The sequence below is a fragment of the Elephantulus edwardii genome, unplaced genomic scaffold (assembly GCF_000299155.1).
Source record: "Elephantulus edwardii isolate Elephantulus edwardi_28Jun2011 unplaced genomic scaffold, EleEdw1.0 scaffold00006, whole genome shotgun sequence".
Classification (NCBI taxonomy): domain Eukaryota; kingdom Metazoa; phylum Chordata; class Mammalia; order Macroscelidea; family Macroscelididae; genus Elephantulus; species Elephantulus edwardii.
In genome coordinates this window covers 4,377,427-4,395,993 of record NW_006399756.1, presented here as the reverse complement: position 1 = coordinate 4,395,993, position 18,567 = coordinate 4,377,427, and the positions used below count along the sequence as shown (strand labels likewise).

Below are 18,567 nucleotides of genomic sequence, written 5' to 3'. Positions count from 1 at the left end.
CCCAGTCCGTTGTTGTTGCTGTTGTAGTTGTTGTAGTTGTTGTTGCTGTAGTTGTTGTTGCTGTTGTGTGCCGTTGAGTCACTTGTGACTCATGGCAACCCTATGTACAATAGCTCAGAACCCTGCCCTGTCCTGCGCCAATCTTGTCGTCTCCCACAAGACCTACTCCCATTACCACAGTCATTGAGTCAACTCATCTTCATTCAGGGTCTTCCTCGCCTGCGCTGTCCCTCCGCCCTTCCAAGCATGATGTCCTTCTCCAAAGACAGGTCCCTCTTGGCCATACGTTCAAAATATGTGAGTCCTTACAAACCTATAAAGCAAAATGCACACACACACACACACACACACACACACACACACACACCAACAAAACAAACCCCGACCAGGTGAGGCCGAAAGGTAGCATTTGTCCAAAACCAAGCTCAGAAGGAGGAAGGGCAGGAAAGAAGGGTGGGCAGGAGCAGGGGTTTGGGGAGGCGGTGAAGGAGGGCTCGTACAGTGAGGGGTCAGACCCAATGGCACGAACCAAGTGTGTCTAAACGATTAAACAAAGTTTTTCTGGAAACTGTCACTCAACCACAACAAAGAGTTAAAAACACGCACAAGTACGTGAAAGCACACGTGTGCAGGTGTGTCTTGGAAGGTCGGTGGGGCAGCCTGATCCTTCAGGGTCTCCATGCAGGAGTCCGAGAGGCACAGTCTCCAAGGTACCGCTAGGGGGCAGTGCTGCCCTCGGAGAGAACACCTGGCCATCCCAGGTGTCTGTCACAGCTGCCCAGGTCTGACATCAAAGTGGGCACAGGTGACCGGTGAGTGGGGCACTGTTCCAGCAAAGCTGGAAAAACTGACGTTGACTGGACTTGGTCCCTGGGCTGTAGCTGGACTTGATCCGTGGGCTGTAATTGAATGTATCCCCCTGGGGGTAGTGACCTCTGCCCTAAAACAGCAGATTCTGTTTACAGATCAGGGAGCTGAGATCCAGGAAAGGGAAGAGGAAGGTCACCCAAGGTGAGGAAGTAGAGCCTGGTTATGCCCAACCCCCATCTTGCCTGACTCTGCTTTAATCACTTTGCTGCCACTGAGATGGGGGGGCTTCAGGGGGCATGGTAGGAAGTGAGTGTGACTTGACCAGGGCTGCTCTGTCTCTAACCCTGACACCTTTGGTCCCCTCCAATTGTTCCCATCCTGCCCCAATACCTGGGCACTCACTCATTCAAGCCACCGTCAGTTCTTGACACAGGCCGGTTTGTGAACGTCATGGTTCTGTGCCTTCAAGCTGTTCTCCTCAAGTGGACAGCCAGTTACCAAGGAGACGGCCACCATGAGGCAGAAAGTGGGCCCTCGCCCCCAAGAGGACAACCAGTTAGGTCAGTGATAGCACTAGGAGGCAGGAAATGGACACTTGCTCCTTGACCAGGACAGCAGGGCAGGAGGTCATCGTCCTTCGCCTGTTTCCATAGACAGCTTCAGCTGTGGGAAGCCGGGGGACAGGTTGGACATCATGTCCCTGGAGTGAGCGCCTCCGTATGGTATGGCTCGTGTCCAGACTGTGAAAGTCCCCTCTCAGAGAGGCCAAGGCTCCGCCTCCACCTGTGATCTGAGTGACCTTGGCTAAGTCACTTGACCCCTCTGTCGCTTAACCTCTCACCTATAAAATAATCTACAGTGATACAGGGACCATAGAGGGGCAGCCAGTAGAGAAAACAATGACACTTTCTGAATCTGCAGGACAGTGATATGCATGGAAGTCAGAGAATGCTGCTAATCATGAGGTTGGAGGTTTGAATCTACACAGAGATGCTTCAGAAGAAAGACCTGGTGATCCACTTCCAATAAGTGATAAAGCTAGATGTTCCACCCGACACACATGGGATCACATGTGACACACATGGGGTCACTGTATGATACACACCCAGGTCGCTGTGTCATACACATACACACACAGAGGGTCACCGTGTGACACGCATACACAGGGTCATTGTGTGACACACCTGGGGTTACCATATGATACACACTCAGGTCACTGTGTCATACACACACACACACACACACACACACACACACACACACACGCACAGTCACCATGTGGCACACCCGGAGTCACCATCTCACACACACACACTGTGTGATACCCACCCAGGTCACCGTGTGACACACGCAGGGTCACTCTGGTCAGAACCAACCTGGCAGCACCTTGCTTGGTTTGGGCATTACAGGCCTTCCATGCCATAATTTTCACCCATCGTGCCTTATTGCTTAAACTCACGGATGGGTTTAAGCAACTCAATGGCAAATAATAAAAACAACAGTCTCAGTTCTCACCATGACGGACAGACTTCCAAGAAGACACATGTGAACTTCAGTTAACAAACAACATTGCGCTGAAGGAAGTCCCCCTCCGACTCACCTTTGTGACGCCCTTCTGGTGCCTTCTGGGGGCTCGTCCTCCACGGGCCGAGGTAGCCCGTCCTGGAGGGTGAGAAGTGGCTCCACGGGGTGAACATGCAAGAGACATCCGGGCTGGGAGAGGCCACAGCTCCCGGACACACCACGTGAGCTCATTTTGTGGCAGATAGTTGATGGCTTGAGGAAGGTTCACTTTTCTCTCGTGATGAAGTGTCAGAGGGGCCAGCAAGGAACCCACAGCCCACACTGCCATCGAATTGTTTCTAACTCGCTGCAACCTTCTACTGGCCCCCAAGGCAGCAAATCTTAATGAGAAAGGACACCTTACTTCTTCCTGAGGAGCAGCTGGTGGACTTGAACTGTTGACCTTTCAGTCAGTGGTAAAACACTGTATGCACATCATGGTTCCTTGACTGAGCTGCAGAGCTCATAAGCCAAGCCCATTGCCTTACAGTTGTTCCCGCTCAGAGTGACCGTGGAGGACAGTACAACTGCCCAGGGCTTTGCAGGGGGGCCACCTTCATAGAACAAACCCCCCTTAGCTTCATCCTTTCAAGTGGCCAGTGGGTTTGAACCACCAACTTTCAGTTAGCAGCCCAAGGCCACAAGGCCACAGTGCCACCAGCGTCCCCACGACCAGCCTCTAGCTCTCCAGCCTGTCACCCTTTGTCGACAAGCCCGATACATTTGCCAACACTTGTTGGAGGATCTGTGACATCGGAAGGCCTGTGAGGTCAGAGTCAGTCGGATTGTGCTCAAGAAATCCAGCTTCTACCCTCGTGCTGCTCAGAACAGTGATCCGCCCCTCCCCCTTCTGAAAAGGATTTCTAAAATTCCCTTAGAACTGTTAAAATGTTTCCTGGAAAATACTGGAGATGTTTAGCGATTTCTGTGTGTAATATATTCACTGCTAATGCTATTCGGGGTGTTCTTTGCATGGAAACGGATCAGATGGGAGAGCTTATCCATGAGGTTTAACCACAGGGGCTTGTGGGAGGAGTGGAGAGATGGTGACAGACTGACCATACACAGATAAGATGGACAGCCTTCCGCGCAAGCCCACCAGAGCAATCCGAAGCCAGCTCACCCATGCGTCCACCTGGGGTTTCTCTGGCTTCCTGACCCTGACTAGCTCACCTTTGACCTTGTGGGCCTGTTTGTTCATCTGTCAAAAGGAGATGCTGGTGAAACTGAGGCACGGAGTTTTTATGCCATTAAATGAGAAATGCAAGAAAGACTTAGACTAGAAAAAAACCCAGCATCCTTGATGACGGCTTCCTCAGAAAGACAGGAAATGGGGGTGAGACTGGGGAGGAGTAAAAAGGGGGTGTTGTGGAGTAGGTGTGTCCTCCAAAAGGACAAGTATGTACCAGGGTAATGTGGGAATTATGAAGTGATCCCCATGGTCTGATAAACCAAACCGTTACGAGAGAATGAAGGATGGGACCCAGCGCCCTCACCACAGCTCCGACTGACATAAAGGGGGTTTGCTTGGTGTTGCCCAGAACACCTGTAATCTAACGAAATAAAAGCTCACAGAGAAGGGGGAGCTCAGTGTCACCAAGGAAAGCATCGCCAGGACGGCAGGGCGTCCTTTGGCCCAAGTCCCCTGCACGGAAGCTCGTCCACAGAGGAAGGCCAAGACACAGGGCGATCTCCAAGGAATGCTGGGCGCTCAGATGCAGAGGGAACCAGGACCCTTCCAGAACCGGCAAGGGCGCCCTGAACTCAAACGTCTACCTTCCTAATTGCTAAGAGAACACATTCTCATTGATTCACGGGGTGTCTTGGTCACAGCAGCACCGGACACCTGAGATGGGGATGTCCCCACCTTTGTTGATGTTGTGAGCTGCTGTCTGGTCAGTGTGTGACCCACGTGGACCCTGTGCACACAGACCAGAGCCCTGCCCCGTGCTTTGCCATCGCTGTCATCGGCTGGTCACCACACCATTGGGTTTCTGCGGGTTCTCACTGGCTGAAGTAGATCTTCAGGCCTTTCTTCCTGGTGTGTCTTAGTCTGGACGCTCCTCTGACTTCTGTCCAATGTCCTAGCAGGACACAGTCCTCCCTCCACTGACGGGCAAGTGGTGGCTATCGTAAGCTGCCTTATCTGAGAATGGACCCCAGGTCTCTAACCCTGGAGTCAAGGATTCTGCCACTGAGCCCTATAATTCCTTCCCCTTTCTTTACCCCCCCCCCTTCCCCTTTCTGATAATGCTTTATCTAATGGGGGAAATGCCAGAAGAGAATATGACAGAGCTTCAACAGTTTCAGTTCTCAGCAGTGGGACCAGAGAAGACAGCGTGTGCCGAGTGGGAACAAGGTCACAGTCTCACGCAGGATCATGTGACCCCTGATTCCAGTGGTGAACACCAACTCCACCACTTCCTGAAAGTCAAAGGCTGATAAAGAAAGTGTACAAACGTAGCCTTCTCTTTATTGCCTTCAGTTACTGATTTTAAAAGCCTACAGACCCTTTAGCCCACTTACTCAACATTAGCACCAGAAGTGAACGGTTAACTCCCTCCTTCTTTCCAGCTGGCCTGCCTTAGGGGGTGGGAGCAGCGGCTGCCCCCCAGGGACCCCAAGGGGCCTTCTCACAGTGGACCTCCACTGCTTCCTCTCTCCCAGTGGGGTTTCTGTACTAGCCCCTAGGAGGAATTTGAAGATGCCTGTTGTTTTTGAGTGTGTGAAGAGGAAAGGCAGCTTCTCCCGATGCTTCCCAGCTGTATGAGACAGGCTTCCTCGTCCACCTAGCTCGCAGGAACCTTGCTGTTGTTAAGCGCTGTTAAGTCAGTTCAAATTGACAGTAACCCTCCTACAGAAAAATGAAACATTGTCCCACCTGGCTCCAAACTCACACCTATTGCTACATTTTCTTTTTTAAAAAAATTATTATTATTTGTGTGTGTACCTTCAAATTAGATCTAACTGGTACAGGAGGAGATTGCCCCTCCTTCTCCAGCAGAGCATCTGGTGGATTTGAACTGCTCACCTTTGGGATTGCAGTGCAGCTTCTTGCCACTAGGCCACTAGAGCTTGCTTTGCTACATTTCCATCTATTGCTGCAGTTACTGTATCAACTCATCTCCTTTGAAGTCTTCCACTTTCCTTCTGACCCTCTACTTTGTCCAGCCTGATGTCCTTATTGAGGGACTCATCCTTCCTGATGACATGTCCTAAGTGTGTGAGATGAGGTACTGCCAGCCGCCTTTCTGAGGAGCTTCCTGGCTGTTCATCTGCCATGACAGACCTCTTCATTCCTCTTTCAGTTCGTAGTACAGCCGAATCTTTGCCAACACCATAGCCCAAAGGCATCACTTCCTCAGTCTCTTTATTTGCAGCACAGCAGTTTTGAAATGCCTGTGAGGTGATTGTACACCACCACTTGGGCCAAGCACGTTCGCCAGATCCTCTAGGAGAACATTCTCCACAGTCCCTGCCTCCTTCCTTGCAATCTGCAGAGGGAGTGTGGAAACCTGGTACCTATCTCCTGCAGACAACAGGTCACGCCCCAGCCCAGCCCTGGGCCTGTACTAACTCTGGCTGGAAGGCTTTCAAGCATCACTGTGTGGATGAGGTCACGCTAATTACGAACACTAGTTCATAGGATTGGCAACTTTCCACCAGCCATAAATCCTGGAGCAAGAAAGGAGGGTTGGTCCTCCGAATAGACGTCCTGAGCAGTTTCATTACCATCCACGTTAAAACGTGAGAGGAGCGTGGGAATTAAGGCTGGCTGTCAACGTGGCGAGGCTGTGATTCCGAAAAACTTCTCAAAGGGATTTCCTCAGAAACTAGCCTTCGGGTAAAGTAGATGGGATCCTCTCTGGCACCATTTTTAATTTGTTTTAACTCTTCTAGGGTTTTAAAATGTTTTTTCACTCTTAACAGAAAAACAACAACAAAACACCCCACAACCAACTCTTAAGGGAGGTCTGGTGGTTCCCTTAGGCAGCATCTCAAAGGCACGAAGTTCAAATCCACCAGTTGCTCCAGGGGAGAAAGATGGACAATCTCCTCCCATGTGATTAAACTGCCTCTGAAAACCCGCTGGAGGGTCAGCTCTGAGTCAGTTCTGACTGGGTGATACACCACAGCACCAAGTCACTTACCATCATCATCATCACCCACCTGCTTGTCAAAGGCACCCAACACCCATGCCCACAGTCACCCTGCCCCCACCTCGGTGGTCCTGCAAACGACTGAGTTCTCATCGTCCTCCTCAGTCTCCAGGCAGCAGGAGTCTGCTGGTCAAGGATAAGCCCCATTGTAGCACCCCGCCCCCATCCATCCCTGTGTCTACACCAGGTTACCAGCTGAGGACTGCTGGAGGGGGATTTGAGTCATTAGAACTTAACAGCAATATATAACTTCAATTTGATGGTATTCCTCAAACCATTTTCAACTGAAAATATACCTTTAGCTCTGTTAGCGTGTAGACTGGAAGGTTCTATTTTTTCTTTCCCCCATTTATCTTTTTATTTGCTACTTTCTTCCCTTTAGAAGCCTTTCCTGAGTCTTCACCTAGAATCTAGTTTGGCTAACAAGCGTTCAGCATGTCTACAAAACCGTGGGAATTAAGGCTACCGGTCCCTTCTCCGGCCAGAGAGATCCTGGGTGATGAGGTGCCCGGGGCTCCTCCAAGGAAAGGTACGTAACACAAGTGTTTATTTTAAATAACACCACCAGGTCCACAGGGCACAGGCTCATAACCATCCCACTGATCTGTAGGCGAAGGACAAGATGACCTGTCCCTGTTCATCTCCTCAGACACTTTTCACTGGGCTGGTCACTTCTGAGGGACCTAATTAATTCATGGACACGTAAGTGACCACAAAGTGAGCTCGCTCACAGAGGCCTTCGCTGTGCTCTGCCTGTTGTCCGACCTTCCGTGCAGTTCTGCTCAGAGGCCGACATAGAATGTCTCTTAGAACAGAATCCCGTCCCTCGGGGCCTGTTCCATGGGCTTCCTCTGCTCCTGCTTCCGCCGGTACCTGGCCCTCTGGTAGAAGTAGACGATGACGATGGTGACGATGTTTAGAAGGACAACAAGGAGCAGGAGCCAGAAGGAGTATCCGTACTGATGGGTCGCCCCGCTGCGGGTGACTGTGGGGTACAGAAGTTGGGTCAACTCCTCCGAGAGGCTGTTGGACTGCGTGTTCCCCACAAACAGGAACATGGCGAGGAGCGTGAAGGATGCTGGAAGAAGACAAAGTTCTGTAAATGTCAAGGCAACATGGTCCTTGAAGGCGGCTAGTCCCCTGATGAGAGCTCTGGTGGCCTGGCGGTAAGAAGCTGCGCTGCCATCCCCAAGGCATGCGGTTTCAATCCACCAGCTGCTCCACGGAAGAAAGATGGGCAAACTCCTCCCTGAAAGATTTACAGCTTCAAAACCTGCTGGAGGGTCGCTGTGGATCTCGGCAAGGACTCGACAGCGGTGGGCTTTGTTTGGGGTTTTAGTGTCTTTATGACGGTAGTCTCTATAGGTGTTTACTCCATGTCAACCATGAGGTGAACTGTCAGACACAGCTTAGTAAGAAGAGATGAAGAGTAAGATTGTGGAAGGCGGGAGTCAACATTCCTGCTCAAATCCTTTCAAAAAGAGTCTGAGTGTAAATCCTAAATCAAGAAAAGTCAGCCTCACGTAGTCCCCCGCCAAGATGGTGGACGTGGAGGGTGCAATGAGTGAGGGAGTGAGTGAATGAGTGAATAAGTGAGAAAATGAGTGAGTGAATGACTGAGAGAATGAGTGTGTGAATAAAAGAGTACATGAACGAGTGAGTGAATGAATGAGTGAATAATGAGCGAGTGAGTAAATGAGTTAATGAATAAATGAATGAGAGAATGAGTGAGTGAGTGAATGAATGAATGAGAGAATGAGTGAATGAATGAGTAATGAGCGAGTAAATGAGTCAATGAATGAATGAGTGAATAAATGAGTGAGTAAATGAATGAATGAATGAGTGAGTGAGCTCCTGAGGCCAGGCTGCTGAGGACGCATTCGGAGCAAAGGCAAAAGGCGTGCAGCCGGGCTGCCTGTGACTGTGGACCAAAGTCTACCCGCGAGGCGTGTTCTGTGAGTCCGACACTTTGGGCCCTGATGTGGCCAGGCCAGAGAGCCAGGCCCACCCTCACAGGAGAGCTTAGTCCACGTGTGGTGGGGTTCACATCCTTCTTCCAGGTGGAGGGAGGCCCCACTAATTTTCTGCCTGCACCCCACTTTCCTTTCTTCGCACATCTCCCCAGCACAGAGCATCTCTTAGCAGAAACTTGGGGAGCTCCTGGGCTGGTTAAAAGAACATGGCTGTAGAGTCAGACCATCAGCCTTCAGGGCTCGGCCATGTCCTGGGGGTGTGGCAGGTGTTGGCTTCCCAAGACTCCTCGTCTCAGAAGGAGAACAAGACAGCAGGGCCACAGGACTGGGGTGAGGCAGGTCTGAACCCTCCAGGGACCCTGTGGTTCCCCACCTGACCGCTGCTGACTCTGGGCATCCAGCATACCCCACCTGAAGGTTACACCCCCACAGTTTCCCAACAGCCTCCAAGCCTCATTAGAGGCGATTTGGGCCAAGAGGCTGCTCTGACCCTCCCTGATGACCAACTTTGATGCTTGGCCTCAGTTTTTATTTCCTAATAACCTGAATGTACAAAAAGCCCCATCTTCTGATGCTCTCTAAATGCCTTCATTATCCCTCATCAGGCCTGGTAAAGCATCCTATAAAAACTTAGTCACCGTGAGGCAGGCTGAAGGCAGTTGAGAGTTTTATAACACAGAAGCCCAGAGCTTTGATGTGGATTTGTGGGTGGGGGAGCCCTCACGGAGGCCAGCCTGAGTGTGTCCCTTCTTGTGGACTGGTCTCAGGGCTGTCTGTCCCTGTCTGGGTGCAATGCGGGGTGACCATCAGCTGGTCCCCTAAGTCCTCTGTCAGGGATGTGGGCTCCCAGCAGAGAGGCAAGTGAGTTGAGGGGGCAGTCTGCAGCCTTCACTCAGTTCTAGCAGTCCCAGCATCGCTGGAGTCAGAGGGCACAGGGGCTGCTGTATCCCCAGTTTCCCCAAGCAGGATCTGCGCATCTTCTGTCAGAAACAAAGCCAGGATGTGGCCTCCTCATTCCTCCTCCTCCTCCTCCAGGGACCCCACGCACTTGTCTGCCACCAGAGGAGAATTTCTCCAAGCTCAGCTCTAAAGCCAGCCAACCCCCAGTCCAGGCGGCCCATGGGGCCAGAGCAGAGCTGTGCTCTGTGGGTTCTTGGTGGCCAATCACCAAACAGCCAACCCCGACTCCAGGTGGCCCGTGGGGCCAGAGCAGAGCGTGCTCCATGGGTTCTTGGTGGCTGATGACCAGGCTTTTCCTCTGAGGCACCTCTCTTGAGTTCTGTCTCCACCTCCCTGATCAGCAGCTGAGAGCTCTTTGCCCCACTCGGGGAGTCAGTGCTAAAATCATCTCCAAGTCCACCCACCATCCAGTCCTTTCGGACTCAGTAGCCCTGGGGCTGGAGCAGAGCTGGAGCCGTAAACATTAAAAGAGCAGACTGCCTTGGCTTTCTCCCTTGGAGCAGCTGGTGGGTGTGCACAGCTGACGTTTCAGTCAGCAGCCCAACGCTTAGTTAACCAGGGCCCCTGTGTCTTGTGGGAATCATGTAAATTCTAGTGATCATTGTGGGAGAATTCTGACTCATGTGTGAGAGAACTGTGTCCATACGGTTTTCAAGGCCTGAACTTTGCAGAAGCAGATTGCCAGGCCTTTCTTCGGATGCACCTCTGGGGGCACTGAAGCCACCATTTTTTTTCACTAGCAGTCGAATGCGTTCACCACCTAGGGGCTTCCAGCTCCTGAAGGGGCGTATAGTACTTCCCTCAGGCTCCGCACCCCTTGGAAGCTGGCCTGGCCTGGGTCCTCCTGTTGCTGTCTACGCTGTTCACACATTCACCGTGAGTCAGAGTCAACTCGACGGCACCGGGCTCAGATTCTGGGTGGTTAATATCTCTGAAGGGAGCTCTGGTGGCCTAGCGGTAAGAAGCCGTACTGCAAACCCAAAGGTGCACTGTTCAAATCCATCAGCTGTTCCACAAGAGAAGGACGGGAAATCTGTGTGGTGTCCTGCGTCTGAAAGCCTGCTGGGGGGTCAGCTCTGAGTGGGTTCTGACTCACTGCAAACAACAACAAGAACACACCCCTGCATGTCATCCGCTCTACTCAAACCCAAACAGGGCCCATCAGTTCAGCAGGAACACACCCCCACCACCGGCAAGTCGAGCCTGACTCACCACAACCCTCTGATGAGTTTCCAAAGCTGTAAGCTGCCCGTGCTTCTCCCACAGAGCAACTAGTGGATTTGAACCACATGCTTCTCTTATTGTAGCACAGCTTCTTACCACTGGGCCACCAGAGCTCCCCCAAATGTGTATGTGTGAACACGTGGTTGTGTGTGTGTGTACAATGTACACCCAGCGGCACAGTGTATATGTGTAAATGCAGGTGTGTATGTATCTATGCACATTGTGTGTGTTCACCCATGCTGTGTGTTCACGTGTGTGTGTGTGTGAACACGTGGCTGTGTGTGTGTACATTGTACACCCAGCGGCACGGTGTGTATGTGTAAACGTGCATGTGTACGTATCTGTGTGCACATTGTGTTTTCACCCGTGCTGTGTGTTCATGTGTGTGTGTGCTGTGCACTTTGGCATACATGTGTGTCGTGTGCATCTACATGTGTGTGCTGTTCATGTCTATGTGTGTGCATGTATAAGCATGGTAGACCTCTGTGTGGACACGCACATACGCGCGGGTTGTGTATTTCTGTGTGCGTCTGTGTGCCTATCCTGGAGTAACACACTCCGCAGACTCAGGGATATTTCCTGGGTTGATGTGAGGGTTAGCACCTTGCCTTGCAAACTCAGATGCACAAGCTGTCTTATGTCAGATATTCAAATGTCTGTCCTCGCCCTGCTCCTAGCCTCCCAGCAAGGCCTTGTATCAGAGTTCTATTTCCAAAAGAGGCTTCCTAATTGTAGCTGGCGGACGCTAAGCGCAGGCCAGCACCCCGCAGACCCTCAGAACTGCCGTGGGGTGGATGCATGCGCAAGGGAAGAGGTCCATCCCGGGACACTCACCGCAGAGCCCGTTCCAGGTGTACACGCCCGTGGGCCCCAGGAACGTCTGGTAGGGATTACTGACGCTGTTGTACAAGGTGAAGCCGGAACTCATCAACGCGCAGAACAAGCTCAGGACCAGGACCAGGACGACCACCAAATGCAGGATTTTGGGGGAAGAGTCGCTCAATATGCCTAAAACTGAAGCAGCGTTTGGTAAGTACACACCCTTGTGTGGAAAACACAAATGCCGGTTCCCGACGAGGGGCTGCTCAGCGCCTGCGCCCGGCGTCTCACCACCTTCTCCTCTCTTGGGAACTAGGGTTCAGAGGCGTCTCCAAGGCCTCCGCGCGGGAGTGGGGACGGAGGAAGCTGAGCACACCGGGGACTGTGGGAAGGACAGACACACCTGCCGTGGAAGAAACGCAGGTAGACCACTGCATAGAGGCGAGGGTGGTAAGACGGGCCCGCACATGGTTGGGGCGTGTTATCGGGAGGAGCAGACCCTGGAGGACACCAGGCTCGCAACGCAGAGGGTCAGCGAAAGGGGGGAGGAGCCTCAGCAAGATGCGTGGACACAGTGGCCGCAGCAAGGGGCTCCAGCCGTGTGGACGGTCAGGACCGGCCAGTGGTTCCTGCTGCCGTGTGTGGGCCCCTCTGGGTCTGGACTGACTGGACAGCACATTTATGCCATTGCAGGATGGGGCTGGACTGACGCAGAGGTCCACATTCTCTGTTCATGGTTTTCTGGACACAAGTACAAAATGCTGCTGTGATTGGCTGCAGCTCAGAGCCAGTGATCTGTGGGGTTTCCATTGGCTGATTTTCCTAAGTGGATCCCAGCCTTTCCTCTTAGTCTGGAAACTTCTCTGACGTCTGATCAGCATCCTGGCAACATGTAAGCCTGCACTGACAGGTGCTGACTGTACCCAAGGCTCATCGGCCAGGGCCCAAAGCCAGGAGTCCCCCACTGCACCCCACTGCCCTCCCTCCAACTTTACCTCTCAGAATGTACACCCCAGGAAGCATAGGTAGTAGGTACACTGGGGAGCGTAGCTGCCTTCCGGAGCCCATGACCCAGAGCTGGACATGAATCTGGAAAGATCTGACACTCATGCAAGAATCTGTGATCTCTTGAGATGTTGTGTTGTGTGCCATGGAGTTGAGTACAACCCATGCTGACCCTGTGAACACAGACCCTGTCCTATCCGGTGCCATCCTCACAATCTCTGACACACGTGAACCCGTTGCTGCAGTCACTGTGCCAATTATCCTGGTTGAAGGTCTTGCTGTCTTCACTGTCCCTCTGCCTTTCCAAGCATGATGTCGCTCTCCATGGAATAGCCTCTCCTAGTAACATGCCCGAAGTGTGATTTAGAGGGCTTAATTTTTTTAGTTCTTCTTGTTTCTTTGTTTAAATTGTTAATGTTTTATAAGGAAAGAAAATTCTCCTCCCATTGAACATGGAAAAAAATGTGACCAGCCTAGTCCATGATCTAAGACACGCTCTTAGAGACTGGCAGCAAAGACTCCTAGACTTGTAGATTTGTCCAGAGGACAGTGCAGTGCAGGGAACACACAGCTGAGAAGAAGGAGGGAAGGAGAGGCTGAAAGAAAAGGCAAAAAGCAAAGTGTGGAAGGAAAAAAGATGCACAGAAAGCAGGAAGGAAGCTGGGGGAGGGGGAGTTGTACATCCACAGACACTGCAGTCATGACCCCAAAAGACACACTGCACTAGGGAAATCTGCTAGCAAAGACCTCTCTAAGGTGCCAAAGTTTAAGGATGTTTGTTACATTAAAGACTAAGGTGCATCTGATCCAAACCATGGTATTTTGCTTGTTTTACATGCACATGAAAGACCACAGAAGAGTTGGTGTCTTTGACTTGTGGTATTGGCGAAGTGTCCCGAGTACGCCATGGACCGCCAAGAGAACAAGCAGACTTGTCTTGGAGACAGTACTGACAGAGCGTCCCTTACACACTTTCGATGTGCCATCAGGAAGGACTGGTCCCAGCACAGGGACCTGATGCATGGAAAGGTGGAGCTCAGGGAAGGAGAAGGTCCCCAACGAGGTGGATCGGCAGTGACTACAACAGTGGATGGAAACAGCTGCAGAGATTGGGCGGTGACCAGGACTGGGCAAGGCTTCTGTCTGTTGTCCATCGGGTCACTGTGACTCAGAACTACGCTGAAGGCACCTCACAACAACAAAAGCACAGCCGGGGAGGCCTGGGGGTGTCTTAGGAAGCAGACTTGATGCCACGGTAGTGGGTTTGTTGTGTTTTAGGGTTAAGTACAGCCCCGGCACCTTTGAAGACCAGCAGGAAAGAGAAGGAACCCCAGACAGAAGATGTCATCAACGTCCCGTAATTCATGGTGACATGTATGAGGGAGAGCTGTGCTCCCTAGAGGGTCCACCCCCCATGATGGTTCTTCAGGTAGATCACCAGACCCACCTCCAGCAGGGGCTCGGGCCAGACTCCAACCTCCCACCTCACTCAACAGCTAAGTGCCTAACTATTTGCACCACCAGGGACTCAGAAGATGGTTCAAGAGTGTGGACAGCTGAGTGTCCTACCCATGCCTGACCAGAGAACTCTGCTCCTGTCGGTCAGAGAAGGGCTGGAATCGGGGTGACTCAGATGGGTACACACTCTGTCACTTGGTAATGACTGAGTTGTTTTGAAATCTTTCTCAATGAGCCATAGATAGTGATTAAATTCCTGGCACACTGTTCATTGCGGTCCATCCCAGCGAAGAACTCTAACAGGACATTGGCTAAATTACAACTGCTGATATTACAGGTGGAGACATGCCAGCCTTTGCTGAGATGTTGCCTGGGCAGAGTGGATGGGCGGATGGGTGTGCCCACTGCCTGCCCTCTGGACCCAGGCTGGTTACTGAACTCCCTGGCCTTGAACTGAGTCTTTCAGATTCCTGTGGAGACACAAGGCTTAGGACTCATGGCAATTATTTGGCACGAACCTATTCAGACACTAGTGATGGTGACATCAAAGGAAGAATGGGGGTAAAAGCAACAGTAAATAAAACACACCTGGTGCAAGGTCAAAGTCAGCAGTTGTCTCAGTACTAGTTACTGTTGTTAGGAGTTGAAAAGTTGGTTCTAATCGCAGCCCTATCACAACAGAAGGAAAAGCTGCCCAGGCTTCCAGCTCTGAAACAGTTGCTATGTTTGAGCTCAATGTGGCAGCTGCCCACTGAGAGCCCGTTTCACGGGGGTCATCTTCTTCATCCATCCTCTGCTTTTCCCAGCATGACGTCCAGGGCCTGGTCCTTCCTGACACCATGTCAAAGTGCTCAAGATGAATTCGTATCATCCTCCCTTCTGAGAAGCATCTGGGCTCTACATCACCAGAGACAGATTTATCCGTTATTCTGAAGTCTATGGTCAATTCAGTAGTTTTTGCCAACAACCTAACTCAAAGACATCAGTTATTCTTCAGTCTTCCTTAGTCACTGTCCTTTTTTTGCATGTGTATGAAGGAAATAAAAATGCCACGGCTTTGGTCAGCTCCACATAAATTCTCAAAGTGGCATCTTCCCTCCTAACACTTTTAACAAAGTCTTTTGCAGCAGATTTACTCGGGGAAATGCATTGTTTCATTTCTTCCCCCACCTCTATGTTCATCGGCATCTTTATTGCCAGCAGATCACACATCATTCAACAAATTTCAACATAATATTAATGAGGACCAAGGTACTATGTCAAACAAAATGTGTATATAAAGACACAAAGGTAAAAAAAACAGTTGTGCAAAGTCAAAGAAGATTCCTGCACAGAGTTATTCCACACGCACACAGGTAAATGTTCACTTGTACACCTGGATACCTCACAACAGTGACCACAATGCCTGCTGTTAGAGAGATGTTGTTTTCTCACCCCTGCAACAACAGGAAAGTCCACTAAGACAATAAACAACAAAAGCTGGTGAGCTGTAGAAAGATTGGAACTCTCCTCCACTCTAGGTGGGAGTGTGAAATGGTGCGCGCGCTATGGAAAGCAGGTTGGCATTTCTTCTGAAAGTTGAAAATGGAAATACCACTTAATCAGCAATCTCATATTAGATATATATCCTAAAGCTGTAAGAGCCGCACCGCAAGAGGATATGTACATATTCATACCATTGCAGCATTATTTACAACAGTAAAGAGATGGAAACAACCCTGTGTCCATCCACAGACCAGTGGATAAAGAAACTACGGTGCGTTCACACAGTAGACTACCAGACAAGATTAACAAACAAGAAAAACTTGCGAAACACTGCACAACATGGAGGTGTCCAGAGGACGTTATCCAGTGCAGCAGGTCAGTCACAAAAGGACAAATATTTATTACAAGGCCACTATGCTTAAAAGCTCCACTTCCTAAACAACATGCTTCTGGAAGCTCCAAGAACTTTGAGAAACGATAGTTATGGAAAGGCTTCAGGTCTTTCGTTCATAGGGTCACTATGAGTCGTGCTCGACTCAACGGTAATCAACCACAAAGAACAGTTTACACATAGAATAATTATTACACGGTTATCAGAGCTGAGAAGCGAGGGAGGGGGAGTAAAAACATTAAGAAATAGATAATAGACACGTGAAGGGAAAGGCGACACAGAACACACGCATGATGAGATGTTGAGAAGATTGTAATTACTGTTACAAAGCGAAATGTCTGAATTATTGAACCAAACCCCAGTATGAATGGTAGACTGTTACTCAAATCACAATTTAAAAAGTTGAAAACAGTAACTGGATGAAGCCTGGGTGAATAGCACACATGTGCGTTGTTATTGTTGTTGTTGTGTGTCGTGAGTCAGACCGACTCATAGAAGACCCTCCAGCGGATTTTCAGAGGCTGTAAATCACAAAGCAGGAGACTGCCCATCCTTCTCTCTTGAAGCAGCTGGTGGATTTGAACTACGTGCCTTTGGGATTGCAGAACAGCTTCTTGCTACTGGGTCGCCAGAGCTCCATTACATGAGTTGCTGCTGCTGTTGCTGTTGTTGTTTTTGTTGTTATGTGCCATCAAGTTGACTGTGATTCACAGTGACACCATATACAACAGCCCTAAACTCTGCTCTGTCCTGTGCCAATCTTACTGTCTCTGACACACCCATCCCGATTACTCCAGTCACTGAATCAATCCATCTCATCAAGGGTCATCCTCTCCTGGCTGTCCCTCCACCCCCCACCCCCCAAGCATGACGTTCTTTTCCAAGGACTGATCCCGCCTTGCTACATGTCCAAAGTGTGTCAGACAAAGCTTCAGAATCCTTGCCTCCAAGGAGCAGCCTGGCTTCACCCTCTCCAGGACAAATCTGTTTGTTCTCCAACAGTCCATTGTATGTATATTCAATACTCTTCTCCAACCCCATAGCTCAAAGGCATCAATTCTTCTATCATCCCGTGTCATTGTCTAGCTCTCTGATGCATAGCGAGTGATTGCAAAGACCATGGCCTGTATCAGGCGCTCTTTAGTCTCCAGACTGACATCGTTGCTCTGTTTTAATAGCAAATGCACCGGTGACTGAACTGTGTCCTCCACAATCTGTGTGCTTGACTGGGCCATAACTCTCTATGTTTTGGATGTAGTGGCCCGATTGGGCAGTTCTGTTATCATCCTCTTGATCTGATACTGTATCACTGGACACAGTGACTGCTGCAATGGGCTCCAGTGTGTCAGGACATGTGAGGATGGCACAGGACAGGACAGGGTCCAGATACATTGCTCATAGGGCCCTACCTAACAACAACAACATGGTCTGAGAAGACAGTCAGTGTGACAGGATTAAGGATGGGGTGTGACACCCTTCATCTCATCACAGGTCAGTTTTTATGTCAGGGCGCTCCCCTGGCTGGAGCCCCCACACTCTCATGGGAACTCCCATTCACCTTTCCACATCTGTTCAGCTTGCCTGTCTGCTGGTGCTCGTCGGTTACTGTTCATTATTTCTGTCATTGCAGGGTGTGCGTGTGACGGTCGTATTTACCTTTGCTGACTCTGCTCTTGTGCACCTCACAGTGACTTCTTCTGCCGTGATATCATGCTGCTTCTCTCCTATTTGTATTCTTTCCCTTCATCCAAGTAAACAACATCCACACTCTAGTTAGATACTGGTCCTTCCTCCCCCTCCCATCTCTGGTAACCGTCAAAGAATGTTTATGACTTTTTATAATAGTCTCACAAGATAGGCATTTGACTGGGTGGATAATTACAAATTATGGATTGAGTAAAATGGGGATTTCAGAACATGTAATTATGCTCATGCAGAACCTATACATAAACCAAGAAGTAGTTGTCCAAACAGAACAAAGGAACACAAGGCTTAAATAAGAAAAGGTGTGTCAGTGCTGTGTCCTTTATCCATATGATTCAATCTGTAGGCTGAAAATAATTTGAAAAGTTGGACCCCTTGAAAAAGAACGACCAAGATGCAAACAAGACCAAGGCAGAGGAAGTCACTATAAGGAATGCAAGAGAAAAAGACAGCAAAGGTAAATACTATTATTACATGCACAATTATGCAACAGAAATAACAAGATTCATCCTGCGTAACAACCTTTATTATGCAGCAGATCAATGTTCCTTGCAGAAAGTGGAGAGGACATGAAACACTTGCTGCAGAAGGTCAAAGATTGCCTTCAATATATGTTACATCTCAACATCAAGAAAACAAAAATCTTCACCACTGGAACAATAGGCAACATTTGATAGGTGGAGAAAAGCTTGATCCTAATGATTTCATCTTACAATCAACACTCAAGATAGTTGTTATGTACCATTGAGTCGCTTGCAACTCATAGCGACCCTATGTACAACAGCTCTAAACCCTGCCCTGTCTCTTGCCAAACTTATTATCTCTGACACACCTACCCCTGTTACCTCGGTGACAGAATCAATCCATCTCATCAAGAGTCTTCCTCTCCTGCACTGTCCCTCCACCCTACCAAGCATGACGTCCCTCTCTAAGGACTGATGCCACCTTGCAACATGTCCAAGTTATGCCAGACAAAGCTTCAGAACCCTTGCCTCCAAGGAGCATCCTGGTTTCA

At 50.1% G+C, this 18,567-nt stretch overlaps 1 protein-coding gene across 1 annotated transcript in view; it reads right to left on the bottom strand.

Moving 5' to 3' along the window:
- Positions 1-7,339: 7,339 nt before the first annotated feature.
- CLRN3 (clarin 3) overlaps positions 7,340-18,567 on the bottom strand; it is a 24,872-nt gene continuing 13,644 nt past the window's right edge. The window contains exons 2-3 of the mRNA XM_006879865.1: positions 11,525-11,704; positions 7,340-7,611 (exon numbers count right to left, since the gene is read on the bottom strand). Of these exons, the coding sequence (XP_006879927.1) occupies positions 7,340-7,611; positions 11,525-11,704 (452 nt within the window). The remainder of the gene's footprint in view (positions 7,612-11,524; positions 11,705-18,567) is intronic.